Source organism: Antechinus flavipes, chromosome 4 (assembly GCF_016432865.1).
Source record: "Antechinus flavipes isolate AdamAnt ecotype Samford, QLD, Australia chromosome 4, AdamAnt_v2, whole genome shotgun sequence".
NCBI lineage: Eukaryota > Metazoa > Chordata > Mammalia > Dasyuromorphia > Dasyuridae > Antechinus > Antechinus flavipes.
In genome coordinates this window covers 44,893,293-44,912,582 of record NC_067401.1, presented here as the reverse complement: position 1 = coordinate 44,912,582, position 19,290 = coordinate 44,893,293, and the positions used below count along the sequence as shown (strand labels likewise).

At 35.7% G+C, this 19,290-nt stretch overlaps 1 protein-coding gene across 1 annotated transcript in view; it reads left to right on the top strand.

Moving 5' to 3' along the window:
• Positions 1–19,244, top strand: part of WDR3 (WD repeat domain 3) — a 30,642-nt gene extending 11,398 nt beyond the window's left edge. Inside the window, exons 7-27 of the mRNA XM_051992889.1 lie at positions 375–488; positions 679–780; positions 2,025–2,122; positions 3,231–3,332; positions 4,163–4,393; positions 5,688–5,781; positions 6,950–7,051; positions 8,954–9,039; positions 9,175–9,310; positions 10,339–10,395; positions 10,667–10,767; positions 11,021–11,132; positions 11,266–11,400; positions 11,651–11,701; positions 12,473–12,538; positions 13,025–13,117; positions 13,897–13,944; positions 14,322–14,365; positions 15,007–15,135; positions 17,594–17,687; positions 17,894–19,244. Of these exons, the coding sequence (XP_051848849.1) occupies positions 375–488; positions 679–780; positions 2,025–2,122; positions 3,231–3,332; positions 4,163–4,393; positions 5,688–5,781; positions 6,950–7,051; positions 8,954–9,039; positions 9,175–9,310; positions 10,339–10,395; positions 10,667–10,767; positions 11,021–11,132; positions 11,266–11,400; positions 11,651–11,701; positions 12,473–12,538; positions 13,025–13,117; positions 13,897–13,944; positions 14,322–14,365; positions 15,007–15,135; positions 17,594–17,687; positions 17,894–18,049 (2,151 nt within the window). The 3' untranslated portion in view covers positions 18,050–19,244. The remainder of the gene's footprint in view (positions 1–374; positions 489–678; positions 781–2,024; positions 2,123–3,230; positions 3,333–4,162; positions 4,394–5,687; positions 5,782–6,949; positions 7,052–8,953; positions 9,040–9,174; positions 9,311–10,338; positions 10,396–10,666; positions 10,768–11,020; positions 11,133–11,265; positions 11,401–11,650; positions 11,702–12,472; positions 12,539–13,024; positions 13,118–13,896; positions 13,945–14,321; positions 14,366–15,006; positions 15,136–17,593; positions 17,688–17,893) is intronic.
• The last annotated feature ends 46 nt before the right edge of the window (positions 19,245–19,290 follow it).

Sequence of the window (19,290 nt, the reverse complement as noted above, 5' to 3'; positions counted from 1 at the left end):
CATCTCTTATCCTGTCCAGATGCTTGTTGCAATTATCTGCTGGTCCCCAAAGCATTCTCCTTGTCCTTAGCATAATGTGTACTCATTCAGTTGAGGTTCAGTATGAGGGGCTCCACATCTGCTGCAGAGGGAGGTGGAGACAAGAATGTCTCTTTCAGTACTGTGAACTTGGGCAGCATGGGGGTTTGCAGACTCATGGCTGATGGTGGTATTTCGACAAGATTGTTGTGCATTTGGAGAGGTCCAGGCCATGAATGCAAGCTGCCGGTGTTGTCTGATGAGCTTTTAGGACGGGAGTCATCCATGTCATCAGGGAAAAGACAGCAGCCTTTTCTATAATGTCTTTTGTCTTTCTCTTTGCATTTAATGAATAGATGAAAGACCTGGATGAACCCAATTCAAAGAAGAGCAGAGGATCTTCACTTGAGATGCAGGAGAATCATGCAACAGAGACTGGGGACCCTGGAGCAGATGAAGACCCTGAAGATGTAATGATCCATTCTTAAAATTATGTCTTTTTTGAATCTGATGTGTTAGAGAAGGAAGGACAGTAGAGTTTGGGGATGTACATGTGCCACTTTTAGAGAATGGTAGTCATCCTCCTTACTATTTATTTTTCTTCCCAGAGATGTAGCAGAGCCTGCCTTTCACCACTAATTTTTCTCGTTTCCTTTATAGCGTATTCTTTCATGTAACAAAGCTGGTTCCATAATGCGGGAAGGAAGAGATCGAGTTGTAAATCTTGCTGTTGATCGGACTGGCAGGATTCTTGCTTGTCATGTAAGTAACAACCAGTGGAGAATAAATAAATCCTTTCTTATAAAATGTGAAATAACATTTTTTCATGGATCCTATTGATACATTTCATGGTATCATCTAGACATTTACATTTTAAGATCCCTACTTTGTTATGGGTAACATTGTTGTTATTGTTTAAAATTTAGCCCTGTTTTATAAATGAGTTAATTTAGGTACCAAAAAATTGCAGGAATTTATCTGTAGGTAAATTCAGAGTTAGAAGTGTCATTAAACAAATGAATCCCCATCTGTTTTTATTCGTCCCTGTCTCAACCTAATATACTGATGCTTATTGATGCAAATTTGACTTTACATAAAGAATTCTGAAAGAAATCCTCATTCTAAATAACCTCTCTCCCAAAGCCCCCTATCCAGTGGTACCACGCTCTCTTAAAATAAAATGCCAATCAATCAATAAATAAAAAACAGTAATAAAACCTAAACCCTCACTCCCCTTACTCCACCCAAAGTGAAAGCAGAAGAATTGAATGTAAGAAAAGACCACTGGTATGGATTAGGAACTTGCCTTAATTTTCTGAGGCTGAGAGAGGATACTTATGTCCTCCTTTTCCTACTTGTCCGTGTGTTCTGCAATCCATCTGTCCATGCTTGGGCACTATGTGTCTTTCTCCAGCCCCCTTGTATCACTTGTCTTTTCCTGTCTGTCCATGTCTGTTCCCCACATGCTCTTCCTCTTAATTTTGGCCAGGTTACCACATGATTGGCCCCAGCTCCCATGTGTCCCTTTTCTTCCTGCTCTCACTTCTCTGACCCCAGGCTTCATATATCCTTGAACTATGTGGTGGCCCTTTCCCTTCAGAGGACAACCCCTTTCTCCCTCCCTCCCCTCTCTTCTTCTGTGGACAAATTCACAGCATATAAAAATTGCATTTTATAGAGGACTGCAAAACGGTCCCATTAATGTAAAGTCAGAATTATCTGTGTACATGGTGCTTTAGTAGCGTTGTAACTCCTTTAATGCTTCAGATCCATAAGATAAAATGTCATTTAGTCTAGTCTCATTTAAATAAGATTGAATATTTGGCCCAAGGTTATAACAGAGTAAGTAGCAGAACCAGAATTTGAAGCCAACTCCTCTGATTCCATATTTAACAGTCTTTGCTCCTAACAGAAGAAGAGTTAGATTGAGACTAGATCATAGATAAGATAAACTTCAGGATTATTCCTAGTTGGTGGAGTGATATCAATCTGTTTGCCTCTTGCAGGGAACTGATTCAATTTTGGAAGTTTTTTGTATTCTTTCCAAAGAGGAAATTCAGAAGAAAATGGATAAAAAAATTAAGAAAGCCAGGAAAAAAGCTAAGTAAGTTCTGTCAGCTTATTTCAACTACAAATGTATGGCATAATCTGTATTTTAATGGTGGGAAAATTAAAATGACTTTTAGAGGAATGAGATTCCTCCCTTCCCCCCCTTTTTTAAAAGCAGTAATTAATGGCATAAACTAGGTTGTCTTTAGATATCTTTTTCTTATATTACTTTTACCTGAAATCCTGCATACAAGTATCTTAGCTTTTACTGGGTAATAAGTTTTCCTTAGGGAATGGAAACCTTAATGGAAGGAGGTTGTCTTTGGCTACTTCTTAAAAGTTGGTAAGATAACTATATATGATTAAGGTTCCTTAGGTTAATGGGCTAATGCAGCCTTACATATCAGTTTCTGAAAGTATTACACAAATCATTTTTTTTTTATTAAATTTTTTATTTAATAATTACATTATATTGACACTCATTTCTGTTCCGATTTTTTTTTCCCCTCCCTCCCTCCACCCCCTCCCCTAGATGGCAAGCAGTCCTTTATATTACACAAATCATTTTTAATTAGCCTTCTATAACAACTCATTCTTTTTCTTTTAAAATTAAAAAAAAAAAATTTAATTCCAAATTCTTTTTCTTTCCCACCCATTGAAAAGTTAAGACATGCACATTATACATAATCTTTTTTCTTTCTTAATGGACTTTTGTAGTTCCTACTGAATCATTCCTTATATTATCAATACAATAATATACAAGCTGCTCTTCCATTGTTACTTTTCTTATAAAACTAAAGGATATTTCATTTCCTCAAGATCTCATTTTAATTTGATCTGCTTTAATGTCCATTTTTTTTTTTTTTTTGGTCTTTGTAGAATGGACAGATATACAAGAACTATTCCTCTCTATTCCTTTCTGGCATGTTTTACTTGTCTGTCTATAGCACGGACCTATATTTAGTCACTTTCCCTTGAGTTCCATTGTCAAAAGAAATTCTTTTTTTTTTTTTTCTTAAGAAATTCTTAATTATGTGAATAAAAAAGCACTTGTTTCTGGTATTATTACGCCACGCTGGGATTTTTTTTAATGAAGGATACTTTGAGAAATGTAGAAGTCAGTTTATTTTTAAAAAGTGAATTTCAGCATTTTTTTTTCCTAGATTAAGTTCTGGTGAAGGGGAACAAGAGGATATTGAAGTCAGTATGTCTTTGCAAGATGAGATCCAGCGGGTAGCTAACATCAAAGCTTCAGCCAAGATCAAGTAAGTAAATATGTTATTGGCTCTCAGATAGATCTTTACAGTTAAATTATTATTTGATCCAAAAGAATCAGGGTGTTTTTTTTAGTCATAGCCCAGCTTTCTTGCTAGAGAATTCTCTGTGAAATTCACCCTCATCCCTATAGTCAGTAATTTGATACTATTATATTCCCCTTGCATACCTCACAAAGAAGTTTGGTTTTATGTATACTGTATCTATCATGTGTTGTTTTGTGTTATAGTTATCTATGAATGTCTTTTCCCACTGCTAGAGTATAAGTTTTATGAAGTTAATGACTTTCTCTTATCTAAATATTGTATTTACACTAGCACCTAGCATATTACATTCTAAATGTTTAACAGATGTTATTGAATTCAACATTGTACAGAGTGGAACCTAGCCTTTCTCCATTCTTCACTTTTTCCCCCCAAAAACCAAACTAGAACCAAAAAACAGTGTTCTTACCTTGAACTAAATATAAATAGTGATTCTTGATTTAGGCTAGTGAATCTTTGTAAAATAAATCTTTTTTCTTTGACCACACTGCTCTATCTTTGTGGCTTTTCATCTTTGCTTCACTTAGTAGTAGTTTATCCTGATTCCTCTTTTGTAGCAAAAAAAAGTAAATTGGTTACATGCTATAAAATGTTGTTCTTTGCTAGATTGTGCAGACATGACATTTTTGAATCTGCAAAATGGTTTATAGTTGACCGTTTCATTGATGTGTTGTCCATCCAGATTGGTCAGAATTTTCTGAACATTGAGAAGAGGACATCTCTGTGTAGAAATTTTATGGCTGGATCCATTTTGATAATATTTTTATCTCACACAGGTCCTTTGACTTGATTCATTCTCCACATGGAGGCTTGAAAGCAGTCTTCCTACTGCAAAATAACTTAGTGGAAATATATACACTAAATCCATCCACTCCTGCCCCACAGCCCATCAGGACAGCCAGGATCACCATCGGGGGCCATCGCAGTGATGTCCGTACCTTGTCATTTAGTTCTGACAATATTGCTGTCCTTTCAGCAGCTGCTGATTCTGTCAAGATATGGAACAGGTTTGTAAATCTGCTTTTCTTAGTAGCTGCTCTCCACAAGGCTAGGGTATTTTCTTTCCCTCTATTCTGTGATTTAACTTTAAAAACTTATTGATTTCTCAAGCACCTAAATATACTTCCTTAAAAATTCATCTGGTGTGATGTTTCTTTCTTTCTTTTTTTTTTTTTAACTATAACTTGAAACTGAGCTTATAAAGAGAGGTTGAACTTTGCCTTGTACTTCTTATTAAGTGATCTTTAAATCTGAAATTTTTACTACTGTAAAATGAAATTTGGATCTGAGTTTTTGGATTTTATTATAAATTTTGGATTTTATTATAAATATAATTGTGTTAATTATATTAATTATAATCATTAACTAATTTCAATAAGTGATACCAAAATCATATTATTTCAATAGTAGTATGACTAGTAATTATTAATGATCATTAATACTATGATTTGATGTCATTGATAATGAAATCTACATAATGGACTTTATAATTTGCAAAGCATTTGACATATAACATCCTTACCATTTTATAATAATGCTATGAGGGGAAGATTGTTGTTTTGTTTTGTTTTGTTTTGTTTTGACCAGCATTACCATTTTTCAGATGGGAAAACTAAGGCTAAAGGAAGTTAAGTGATGGCAGGATCATAAATCAAAGGAATTTAATTTTCTTTATCAGGCTGCCATTGTAGTCCTCTTGCTTGATTTGTTAGCTTTTCATTGTTAAGAAGTAGCCAGAATCTGTTATGACACTTAGGGATATTTGAAAGTCTATATTTTGTTTTTAATTAAAAAGTTGTGCTTTTGAACGTGTCATCCTAACTTATGAGTTACTTAGCTTTGTCCATTTCTTTTTTTCCCATTTACTTATTATAAGGAATATTCCATGATCCTTTATAATAAGCAGGATTCCACAAAAGGAAACTCTTTCTTTGATTGCTTAAGAAAGGTCTTTCACAAGGGATTAAAAGTTCTACATGGAATAATAGTATATTACAAAGATATTAAAAAAGTGTATTTGAGCCTTGAATTATTAAGGCTTTAATGCTGAGACCTATAAGACCAACTTATATAATATGTATAAAAGATCAAATTAGCCTACTAATGAACTTTCATCTGAGGTTCCTTGAAGCTTTAGAGACTCAGGATCAAGATAGTGGAATATAGTAGAGATGGGTGATTCTTCCCTTTGTCTGAGAGAAAAGGTTTTATCTTTACTTAATTAGGAAGTGAAGGAAGATGGCCTTTAAGACCTTCCCAGCACTAATCTCTGATCCTGTGATTTTCTCTTTCTTTTTATAGGTCTACACTGCAGTGTATTCGGACAATGACTTGTGAATATGCCCTCTGTTCATTATTTGTTCCTGGAGATCGACAGGTGATAATAGGAACAAAGGTAAACAAATGCTTTGTTTTGGATTTCTAGAGCTTTTTCAGATCATTTTATGAAATGTCCTTCTTTATGTAATTAGAAGCAGTTAGATCTTTAACCAGCAGCACATAATAAGAAAGATATAGGTTCATCAACTTTTGGTTGTTAGATCATTCAGTTTGAAAATCTCATTGTAATTTAAAAGGTAATTTTAAAAGTTAAAGGAAATTATATTTGTGTGGTGCTTTATAATTTAACATTCATCTTGGTTTAGTGGAAAGAAGTGACATGTTATCTTATTTGAGCCTCATATTTCTTAGGAGGTGTGTAAGGAATGGTATTATCTGTTTTATAGTTGAAGAAACTGAGACTTAAACTGAGGTTAAATGATTTGTTCAATGTCATAATTAGGATCACTCATGATCCATTATCAAATACTCATTCTACTAAGCCACATTGATATTCTTTTCTTTTCATTTGCCTCAGCATCCAGTCAGCCAGTCAGTTAATCAAGCATGTATGTGCCAGACATTGTGCAAGAAGCTGGGATAGAAAGACAAAATGAAACAAACCACACCATTGGGGACAGTGACATTACTTATAAGTGAATGCAGAAGAGACCAGAGGAGCGGTCAGCAGTGTAGGTTGTTACAACCATGTATTACAACCATGTAAAAAGTTGAGAATGAGAAGGATAGAAAACAAGCTAAGAGATCATTCGTTGATTATTTTGGAAAGTAGTCTTTTTAATAGGGAACTTGGAAGACATTATAATGGGTTGAGAAATGAATGAAAAGAATTAATAAAGTAAATTTTCTAGGAATTTGGTTGTGAAAGATAAGAGATAAAGGATGGTTGTGGTAGTTGAGGTTAAGGAGAAAGGTAGAAAATGATGGTAAGAGTATTAGTCTCATTGTTAGCATATCAGGCAAAATAACTTCACTTTGGAGAAGTGAGTTAGGCAACTTAGTCTTGTCTTTGCCCTTCATTTATTCACTTGTATGTTTGTTGATCACTCTTAGGTTCATTTTGATTATCCAGATCCTCTGTTCTTAGTGTTCCATTTTAAAGGTTGGAAAACTAGATATAGATAAAAGTGTCTTTGTCATCCAGCATACTAGTACTAGTACAGTCCACAGTCATGTACATGCTACCAAATCCCAGAGTACTTACTTCTTGTGTATCTTTTTAGACAGGGAAGGTGCAGCTTTATGACTTGGCTTCAGGAAATTTGCTGGAGACAGTTGATGCACATGATGGAGCCTTATGGTCAATTTCACTTTCTCCAGATCAGGTAACTAAACATTTGATTCTCCCTCAGAACTTTACGGCTCCTTTGTTAAGGTCATGCTTTGCAGTAGCCATGAATTCTTTTCTCATGATTTCCTTGCCAAGAGATTCCTTTTTCCAGACATAGTTTGGTCTAAATCTTGAGATTCCTTGTATGATATCATTTCCAGATGAAAATATCTTTTAGGAAACAAATTCTCTTTTATTTTCTTACTTATATAAGATCTATCTACCTTATTATCAGATTATTTCTCCCCCTTCTCCCCCATTGCCTTTAAGTTCTTGTTTTGAGAAGTATCTTGAGACTTTAGAGCCAAAACTCTTAAATTAATATTATTACTGTTTTTTTTTTTAAGTAAATGTACCAGAACTTAGATCAAATAAATCATTGTTATCTTTTCAAAATAATTAGACCAGGGGGCCAGTTCACTGTCCCTCAGACTGTTGGAGGGCCGGACTATAGTAAAAACAAAAAATTTGTTTTATAGGCCTTTAAAGAAACTTCATAACCCTGGCTGAGGGGGATAAACGTCCTCAGCTGCTGCATCTGGCCCACCCGTAGTTTGAGGACCCCTGATTAGACCATATACCTTTCATCTAGTGAGTCTTTGGCTGCTTAGAATATTTTGGGGACACTTGTTGAATTATCACTGCTAACAGCACATTTTCAAATATTGTCATTAATGACCAAGCTTTAGGTTTTGAGGGTAATCTCAAAAAATTACTCAGAGCCATATCTGGTGAATAAGTTGGGTAATACAGTTTTTTTTTGGGGGGGGTATAATTGAAGTAAAGAAAGACTGGTTTTCTTTGTGTTTCTAAATTGAAATGCATTTATTTTTCTTAATAGTATTTTGTTTTTCCAATTACATGTGAAGATAGTTTCCAATATTCATTTTTGTAAGATTTTGAATTCCAAGTTTTTTGTCCTCCCTTCCCAAGACTGCAAGCATTCTGATATGTTATACATGTAGAGTCATTTTAAACGTATTTCCGTATTTGTCATGTTGTGAAAGCAAAATCAGAACAAAAGGAAAAACTAACACAAGAAAGAAAGAAAAAACAACAAAAAGGTGAAAAGAGTATGCTTCAAATAAATGCATTTTTAAAAGTGTTTTGAGGAATGGGAAGCATTGTTGTGCAGATTCTTAGTGAATACTTTGATAAGACATTGTTCACTTAGATACATGTTAATATAAGTTCTTTTGTATTGGTTTTAAGATCCTTCCTACTGCTTCTTTATAGTTAATCCTTATGTAAGTGATCTTTTCATTCAAAGACCAAAAATAACTTCTTTTGGGGGGGGGTCATATGTCGCAATATGTAAGTCCCAATAATTATATTTTCCCTCAATCTGCTGTTTTTGGTTAAAGAGAAATGTAGAAGAAATGAGGTGGGCACTGGGGAGCACTGGCAGCTGAAGAGAAACCTCTGTACCAGATTAAAGACTCCATGAAGAGTCTCTTCCTCAAAGCATAGTGGTCTGGATCTTTAACCAGTAATTATCAAATGCTAAGGCTGCAATAGGGAATTTCTCAATATATTTATGTCTATACAATAATCCTGGAGATTTTTTTTCTCTTGATTGCTGCCTTTTTTATAAATTCCATATCATACTGTAACCTATTTAATATGTATAGGACTGCTTGCCATCTGGGGGAGGGGGTGGAGAGAGGGAGGGGAAAAATAGGAACAGAAGTGAGTGCAAGGGATAATGTTGTAAAAAATTACCCTGGCATGACTTCTGTCAATAAAAAGTTATTTTAAAAAAATAAATAAAAATTTCCATATCATGTCGTTAAGACAGGAAGACACTTTTTAGAATCCCATGTTGGAACCAGCCTTTGGCTTTCCTTCTAGAAATGCTTAGATTTCCAGAATAAATTTTTTGTTCTTTGTCTTTTAGCGTGGTTTTATAACAGGTGGTGCTGACAAATCTGTAAAGTTCTGGGATTTTGAGTTGGTGAAAGATGAAAACTGTGCCCAAAAAAGGTGTGTGTGATCGTTTTTTGAGTAATGGTCTGAGATACAAAAGTAGATTTTTTTAAAAACACAATTCTAGACTTTCAGCATTATATGATGTCACAAAAGTCATTTAAATCTTGTTTTCTTCATGTGCGGTGCTAGACTTTCTGTGAAGCAGACCCGTATTTTGCAGCTTGATGAGGAAGTTCTCTGTGTACGCTACTCTCCTAATCAAAAGCTGTTGGCTGTGTCTTTACTGGACTGCACAGTGAAAATCTTCTATGTTGACACTTTAAAGGTATAGCCATGGGGCCAATTTACACTGATACTGTGGTTTGAACTGATGATCAAATAGCTGTTTTTTCCCTCTTATATAGGTGTTCCTCTGTTGGATAGAAATGCTTCTTTAAAAAGCTGATTTTTAAATCAAATATTTGTTAATTGAATAATTTTATATGGAGTTGGGATAGAGATGTAAATTTCTATTTAAATAATCATAAATTGAATAATTTAAGTGAATCACTTATTTATTTACTTTATGAACATGTTATATACTGGGTTTGCTAAAAACAAAGTATACTATATCCTTAGGTGGAAAAATATCATGTCCTTAAGATTCTAAGGAAGCCCCCACCTATGCTAGAAAATCATTCTCTCTTTTTTTTTTTTTTTTTTAAGTCAAATAAACAAGCATGGAGATACATAGAAAGGCAAAAAAACAGTTCCTGTTTTTTTAAGAAATTCGGTCTGATAGAGGAAACACTGTGCAGATAATTTTGTACAAACAAGAAAGAGAAGATAACTTGGAGATAATCAACAGAGAGAAAGTCTTAATATTAAAGGGATCAGGAAAGGATTCTTGTAAAAGAGAAGATTGTAGCAGGAATTTGAAGGAAGCCAGGAGGCAGGGAGGAGAGAGAAGTCAGTGAAAACATACTTCATAATTAATTCTATAGTAAGCGCTTATTAGATATCTCCTGTTTGCAGTCTTTGTATTTAGGGGCCTCAGGATTGAAACTATAGCAGCTAATTTTTCAGTGTCTCCCAGAACTATGGACTACCGTAAAGTGGTCACTTGCAAGAGCTCTAAATGATTTCAAATTTTATTAGGCATCTCAGTTATTTATTCAATTGAATAAATATTATGAAACTCTCATGCAAGGCAGTCTGCTAGACTAGACTACACAATGGATTTAAAACCATGATCATCTTGGAAAAAAGTAAGCATTGTACTGATTGTTACATTTAGACCTTAGTATGACAAATTTTATCATTATTTTGAAGATGTTAGCTAAAATGTTATTCCTTTTTTTTTTTCCCACTTAGTTTTTTCTCTCTTTATATGGTCACAAACTACCTGTTCTGTGCATGGACATCTCTTATGTAAGTAAAGCTTTTAAAGGTTCCAAAAGCTCTTGATTGTCCTCTATCAGAGGATGACTATTCTGAGATAATGATTAGTTGAGGGAACTCTTTGATGTCTTCTTTTAAGATATGGCTTCAAACTATCTTATCCCCCCTTACTGTGACTTTCAAGGATCTCTGTAAAAGGGATCACTTAATCCAAGGGGATCTTGTGGGGAATGGACTTTGGAAACCTAATAGTACTGTGGAAATTAATATTGACAATTCCTTTCTTGAACTTTCCTCATAGGATGGGGCACTAATAGCAACTGGTTCTGCAGACAGGAATGTGAAAATCTGGGGCTTAGATTTTGGAGACTGCCATAGATCCCTCTTTGCCCATGATGACAGGTAAGCAAATGGTTCTTTCACACAAAAGCAACTCCAAAGCCACTTTCTGGGTCACTCCTCATGTTGGCCACATCCTGTAGAAGCCTTATGCAAGCAATGTTCTACTTTGCAAAGAAACGTCCACTCTGGCCAGTGGCTACTATATTGCTTTCCTGGGAGATAGCCACTCATAGCTTTAGCTATTGACAACTTTTGGAAGGCTTTTTTTTCACTACCTTGGGGCCTTACATATACATATTTATTTCATTTTTAGTATCATGTGTCTGCAATTTGTGTCCAAGTCTCATCTTTTCTTCACTGCTGGGAAAGACCATAAGATTAAACAGTGGGATGCAGACAGATTTGAACACATCCAGACCTTGGAGGTACTGACCATTCTGTTCCAGTTATATTTAGAATGGTTCTGCTCTTGAGTCTTGATCCTGTAGTATGTAAATTTTGGGTAAAAAATTATGAATAATTATTGTCCTTCTTCACTTGCCTTCTTATTTTCTCCAGGGCCACCACCAGGAAGTATGGTGCTTAGCTGTTAGTCCTAATGGTGATTACGTTGTATCGTCATCCCATGACAAATCCCTAAGACTATGGGAGAGAACAAAGGAACCGCTCATCCTAGAGGAAGAGCAGGAGATGGTAAGACTGTCAGCTTCAGTTTCAGACATCCTAGCATTACTGGGACATATTTCAGAGAAATCCTGCTGAAGGACTGTGTTAACCCTGTGGGGTTAGAACTGCTGAATGACCAATCAGAGACCATCTTCCAGTGGCCAGGGAGCTCACCTCACTTTTATAAAGTACTTGAATATTCTCTGAGGCATCTCATTGCCTACTTTCATGTAGTAATCCCTGCCCCTTAAATAAATTGTGTTTTTTGTCTTGGCAGCAAAGAGAAGCAGAGTATGAAGAGAGTGTGGCTAAAGAAGACCAGCCAGTAGTAAGTAAAGTTCTCTGCCTCCTAGAATTAAGGTTTATAGCTTATCTTATTTTAAAGCAATAAATTCCCAAACTTGCTAGGGGAATTTTTCAGCCTTAACCAGTTGATTTGGGGGAAGTGGGAGAGAGAGGCATTAGGTTCCCTAGATTAATATTATATATCTTTGCATCTTCCTCTACAAAGAATCCCATGGCTATAATAAGAATGGAATCCTGTAGATGACTGACAGTTCATTGTGATTGTTTGTCTTGGAATGAAAGAAATATCTTTATAAATTCCAATGTTAGCACTTAGCTACCTGTGTGACATTGAGCTTGTCACTTAATCTCCCTGTCCTTCACTACTTTAATCTACAAAGTGGAAATATGGAAATATTTGTATTTCCTGTCACAGGATTCTTGTGAAGAACAAGCTTTGTAAACTGTAAAAGACTCAGAGTTGTTATAATTAATATAAATAGTGTAAACCTTGAGTTTGAATAATTGTTTTTACTTTTTTTTTCCTTCTGACGTTTTTTACTTCTGACATGAGGGATAAATGTGGAAGAAATTTAAGAAATTAGATCTTCATATTAGATATTGTTGAGGAAAAAATGTGTTAAAAATGTTAAAAGTTGTATTAGCATGTAATTGGGGAAAAATAAAATGAATACATTTTTAAAAAGACATTAGATATTATTGAGGAGGGGAATGTTCCAGAAGGATTTAAATAATCATATATTGTAGTTTTTGTGACAAGAACTTAAAGAATCTTTTCTTTTTTTAAATACAGGTTCCTGGAGAAGCTCAAGGTGACACTTACTTTCCTGGGAAAAAAACTGTTGAAACTGTCAAAGCGGTAAGTTAGTGTAGAAATAGAGAGTTCTTATTTTATTAGTACAGACACAGCTATCTTACAGATCTGCTTTACTTAAGCTTATCAAGGAAAAGGCCCTTTTGTGGCAGAGAAATGGTGATTATAAGGAGGAGAATACTCTTACTATAACCAACAACAGAGAGCAGCCTGGGAATAAAAGGGAACAACTGGTTTTCCTGCATGAGCATTCCTGTCAGCTGCTCTGATTTAGATGTTGGACAGTGCAGCCTGAGTGAAGAACACCACTGATTCCTTTCTCATTGATCAAAACTAAAGGTCCCTAAATGTTCAGAGGCCCTTGTAGGTACATTCATTTGAGTGCTTAGTGCCTAGGTTGTAGTATTTTTCCAGTTGCATGTGGCTAAACTTAATCCAGCAAGGATCTTAATCTGACCTTTTAGATTGGAAATGCCTTCTGATTTTAGTGGAATATATTGTTTTAACCTTTTTCCTGTATGTCCTGCTCAGGCTGAGAGAATCATGGAGGCCATTGTGTTATACCGAGAAGAGACTGCAAAGATGAAAGAACATGAAGCCATTTGTAAAGCTGCAGGCAAAGAGGTGAAAGGGCCATTGATTCAGGAAGAGGGTTTATGTACAGTTGTTTCCTGAATAGAGGTAGTGGGTCATATGGTGAGAGAGATGATATATGTATGATCAAAGGAAAGGAGGTAAATGTGGTGGGAGAAACCTTATAATGTAAACATTAAGAACAAGGCCTGAGGGAACAGAGAGAAGAGAAAGAAGAAGGAAAGCATGGTGTCATACAGAAAGTAAGTACAGGAAATTTTGGAATGAGGTGGATAGTCTTCCTTTGATGCCCAACTACAATAAAGGGCTGAAACTCTGAGCAGATGCACTGAAGTGAGACAACCAAGCACTTAAGACTAATTATTGATTGGACAATACTCTATTAGCATATGCTTGGAAAATGGCCCTTCCCACTATTTTGTGCTGGTTCAATCTTTTGGTGTATACAGAGAATTGTGGGAAGGATTAGGGGGTGGAGTCAGACAAGCCAGAGTCACTTTGGCAGTAGAGGAGGAAAGGGAAGGTCTCGGAGATCCTGTGTCCATTCCAATTCACTTCTACCCCTAAAGACCAAGAATAAAGACCAAGAACTTTTGCTTATCCTGACTCTGGCTCATTCTAAAGTATCCAGGGTGCTAACTCAGTCTTCATAGGTTATAAATGTCAGAGGATCAGACATTATTCTGGCAGCTATATATGGCAGAAATTAGTTCCATATTTTCTTGATTTCCAAGTCATCATACAGCATGGACATTAATCTAACGAAAGGCTCTGGTGAATAATTATATTTATCCTTATTTTCTCCACAGGTTCCTCTGCCAGTTAACCCTATCTTGTTGGCTTATGGAAACATCTCGGTGAGTAAAGCTTCAGAATTTCCACCATTTCCCTTTGGACATTCTGAGGAGTACATCACATCCTCTCAGGACAGAAAGGAAAAGGACTTTTTATTTGTGGGTGAAAAAACATTTTAACTTCAAAAGTTTTAGCTAGATTTGTGTCTGCTTCTAAACATTAGTTAGGCATTATAGATGGATTTCTGGGTGCTCACAGTTATTGTTTAGAATCTCCTGTATATTATTTGTTCTGGTTGCACTCTGAGAAAGACAGCCTTAAGCCATGCTTGAGACATACCTATTTCTCACTCCCAGATGAGGTGGGAACCTTTTGTAGAGGAAGAAAATGAGAACTTAATTAAAATCTGACTACTGATACTCTTTATATTCATTTACAGCCTTCCGCATATGTATTGGAAGTGTTTAAAGGAGTCAAGTCAAGGTGGGTTCCAGGAAATTTTGTTCATAACAGGACTTAACTATGTAAATCAGCAGCATTTTTGGAGTGCCTGTCATATGAAGAACCTAATACATGAGCACTAGGGAAGATCCTAAAATGAAACACTCTAAAATGAAAAACTAATCACTGTGCTGGTGTGGACTCTTTTCTGGACATTAATAGTCACTTAGTTGATTACTGTATAAGAAGTATGTCTACCTAGGCGCCAACTACTAATTTATAATTTAAGCACCCTAAGACTAATAATTTTCCGAGCATCTTTCTGAGTGTCTCATTTGATGACCCATAGCAGTTTGTGAGAGATCAGTAGCTCAGGTTTTAAGAGATGGAAAAAATGAGATTTGGGTGCTAGGTTAAATGACTAACACACAAAATGATGAGACTTAAAGAGTCCAGACCTAGTATTTATGGATATCTAGATTTTTGTGGGAATATATGAAATTCTAATATGTACGTATGAAAAGAGTGTTCATACAAGTTAGAGATTTTTTGTATTTCTAGCATCACATTTGATCTATCAGAGGACAGCTGTTTTTCTACTAAACATTTCTTGTTCTGTGAGGCTTTTGCTCAGATCACAACAACCCTGTTTATGCTCTTTTTTTTCCTCTTTGCTGTTGAAGTGAGTTGGAGGAGGCCCTCCTGGTGCTGCCTTTCTCATATGTGCCAGACATTCTGAAGCTTTTTGATGAATTTTTCCAGCTGGGCTCTGATATTGAACTCCTTTGCCGGTGCCTCTTCTTCCTCCTCAGGTAATATTTCCTTCCCAAGAATCCAAATTGTAGTGTCACCCAGCCAAAGGAAAATCAGAGATAAGATGTATACATATATGTTTATATGTACATATGCACATATAAACAAGTTATTTTGCTGTACTTGGAATTGCCCTTTATTTTTCTTCAGTTTTTACAAGTAGTGAAAGGATATGAATTGTTGTGAAAATGCTTAATCTTAAGTATTCATATTGGATTTTTATAGCCTCATTTGGTCCTTCGGCATTTTCTGTGGCTCTGGGTTATGTTTTCACTGTATTGATATCCTTTTCCCCCTTACTGTGGTTTTCATTGGAAACATTGGTATTCCTTTCTTCACTGGCAATATTCCAAGTTATTTTACTCTAGTCAAGTCTAGTTACCTGGACATCTTCAGATGGATTAATATCTCACTCTGCAGGTACAGAATGGAACTCATTTTCTTCACTTCCTAAAACATCCATTCTCCAAACTTCCCTCCTTTTTTGAATTCACTACCATCTTTAATTTCATTTTTTAATGACTCAGATTTGTAATGTTGGTTGACAAATCTTATTGATTACACCCTAGCAGCATTTCTCACATCTTCCTACTTTTCTTACCATTGTAATATTCGGGCTAGCTTTCTGGAGGTCCTTGGGACCAGCCTTGGTCTCATTAGGATAGATATCAAGAGAATGGTTGAGAATAGAGTGTAGATTCTTTATTCTGGCCCAGTCTTGATCTTAGTGCAGGAGGCCACCATGAGGCTAGTCAAAGATAGAATTTCTCTCTTCCAGTCCTTCTTAACCCTTATATACTTTATTGTAATTACATCATTACAGCATACTGATTATGTGTGAACTTAGAAGACCATCACCATACTAAGTACTAAGTATGTATGTGAATTAGAGAATCATTATCTCATCAATTCCACTGAGTTAAGACCTTGTTTCAAGTGTACTTTTCCAGAGTTCCAGCCCTCTACACACTATCACTCTAGGTTAGGACCTTGTCATCTCTAACCTGAATTAGTTTCCTTTTTATTTCACAAGATTCTGTTTTCTCCAATTTGTCTTCCACACAATCGCCGTAATCACATTCTTAAAGCACTGATCTGGCCGTTGCATTCCCTTGCTGAATCGTTGCATTCCTTGCTGAATCTGGGTTGGTTTCACAAACTTTCTTAGCATTTAACATTTGTTTGTTTGTTTGTTTTTTACCATGTGAGCCCAGTCTGCTTTTCCAGATTTCTTTTACATTATCTTCAGGAATTCATCATTCCAGTCAAGCTATCTTAAATGTTTTTCAGATTCTTCATTCCTTCCTTTTTGCCTTTGTAGCAACTGTCCTCAAAGGTCAGAATGTCCTTCTTACTTACCTTTACCTTTTAAATTCTTAGGTGTCACCCCTTTCAGGAAGCCTTCCCATATTCCATAGTTGCTTATCTTAAGAAATTTCCTTTGGATGCCTTGTGTGTAGTACATACTTAATATGTATTGAAACGAATTTATTTGAATAATAATCTGATTTGCAAAAGACACTTTTTTTTAAAGGATCGGCTCATTTCTTAAATAATAGATAAGACCTTAAAAAGATAAAGATAAAACAATGAAAGTACCTACTCTTCTTGGATTTTCTATAAAGGGACACCTAAGTATACACAGAATAAATACAACCAAACCATCTGATCCTCTTGGGTTTTCTATGGAGGGACACCTCTAAGTATATGTAGAATAGATAGCAGAGAATTTGGAAAGGTGGGGAGGATGAGCAAAGTCTTGAACATAGGTTTTGCTTGGAATAAGTCTTCAGAGAAGTAATTGATGTATTGACTCAAATAGAGGTTAGGAGAATTCATCTAAACATGGCTGGCTACTGCAGAGACATGGAGAGAGGGGATGGAGTGCTGGGTATTTGAAGGGAAGAAGGGAGGTTGACTGGATCATAGAGTGCGGAAGAGAGTAATATGTAATGAGACTAAAGGTTGGGACCAGGTTGTGAAAGGTTTTGAAAATCAAACAGTTGAAGGGATTTTCCTAATATAAAGTTTGACCATGTCACTGCACCTCTCCAAATTCTCCAGTGGTTTCCTGTTGTCTGTGGTATCAAACACAAACTCTTCCAGTTGGCTGAAGGCCTTGTTATGCTAAACTAAAATATGCTGTTTTGATGGTTTTTGGTTGGGGAAGGTGGGAGGTTGGTAGGCTTATCTGTTTAGACAGTGACTGAGTGGTTACTTGTCAAAAGTATAGTCAAGGGAATTCATGCTTCCTGTGGGAGTTGTAATTAAATTCAGCAAATCTGTGTTAAGTCCCTATTGTGAGATATAGACATAACCTTTATCAGAAGGTGTTTTTTTTTTTCCCCCATCCCTAATCCAGTGTATTTTTAAGTGATGGAGCAGTATGGAGCATTTTCTGTTTTGGAAGAGGATAAGACATTCTGGGACATTACTCTTTTTGCTTGTTATTTGTAGGATTCACTTTGGGCAGATCAGTAGTAACCAAATGCTTGTACCAGTGATAGAAAAATTGAAGAAAACAACAATTTCTAAAGTCAGTGAAGTCCGGGTAAGTACCTCTTTTTGCTGCAGTGTATAGGTACAGATTCCAGGGCATCTGTAACTAGGGACCAATACTGCTCACTCTTGGATCAAGTTGCTCCTGAAGATCCACATAATCCTACAGATAGAGTACTTGGGAGAAGAGAGTGAGGAAGACTGGTTAGTTTTCCCCTCGAGCAAATTAAGCTTCTTTAATGTTCTATTTCTCTCCAGGATGTGATTGGATTCAATATGGCAGGACTTGAGTTTCTAAAGAGAGAATGTGAGGCAAAAAATGAAATTGAATTTTTCTCTGAAGCTACAAGCAATTTCGAAGAGAAGAAACGGAAGAGGAAAAAGAGAGAGAAGCTGATTATGACATTGACTTAGAGCTCTAACATCTGAGCTGTTTTCATCTAGCCATTCACTGTGCCTTTCAAATTAGAAGAAACAGCTTTCTGACCTGAATATGTGGCTTCTACATCATGGAAAAACACAACAATTTGAGTGGAAACACTTAAATTTCCACTGTGCTGCTGCCATTCTGCTTCCATCTTCCTCTTTTTTCATCTGTAAAAGGAAGGGGATTGGACTAAATGGATACTTTTAAAGTTCTGAATCATGAACTTTCAAGTACCAGATGACAAAAAAAGTCATTGAATTTCTAAAGTACATTGAGAGGATCTGTCTCACAAAAGGGAAAGTTAACTAAGAATATTTGTGCAGGGCCTCATACTTTCCTTATTGGCAAAGGCTAGATACATTCTTGATTCTCTTTTTGGTTCTTTTTTTTTCTCCATTCTTATTAGCAGAGGAACTCTTGAACCCTTAAACTCAAGGACTGTTGGTAACTCCAATTTATTCATTTCCATGATTGTTGGACATGTGCAAATATTCTGAGTTGCTATTTATTTTGTTTTTTTTTTTTAAATCTTTTGCCTACTAGGAAACTTTCCTAAGGTCATTTAAAGTATCTTTTTTCTTTCCTTAAGGAATTATCATTCTAAAAAGCTTATGTAGTGAGAATTTCTTATGCCTTTTACCCTACAGACATTTTTTTTTTGGTATTTTGTAAAACATTATTCTTTCAATGAAATACTTATTTTTAAGTAAAAAAAGGTTATAACAACATAACTAGTTTGGACTTCTGTGTTATTTAGGAGATTGTTACTTCTGCAGAGCAAGTGATTGTTACCTCTGCAGAGCAAGTGATTCATTTCTCCTACTGAATTTGCTCCCACTCACTTCAAGCTCTGAGTAAGTGTATAGAGTCATTCAAATTCTTGACAGCAAATGAGAGCAGGTGAATTGAGGCAACATGTACATAGATAGATATGAAGGACCAGTAAAAGTACGAACTATAGAAAGTATAAAACAAACATCTTGCCACTATGACTTTTCCTTGGTTTTTCTTTGTGAAACCCAGAGGATGCTATTCTTTTGTGAATGAAACAAAGTGCAGGGAATCTTCAAGCATGTGAAATGTTCAAAATGTCAGAACCTTTGGAGCTTTAAAAAATCCCTTTGTTTTCATGAGGTTGTATCTATGATCCTTTCTTCCCTAAAAATCCAGTCCTGTTTTCAACCTTGCTTGTCATTTATGAAATGGGTACTTTTTTCATGTGTAGTTC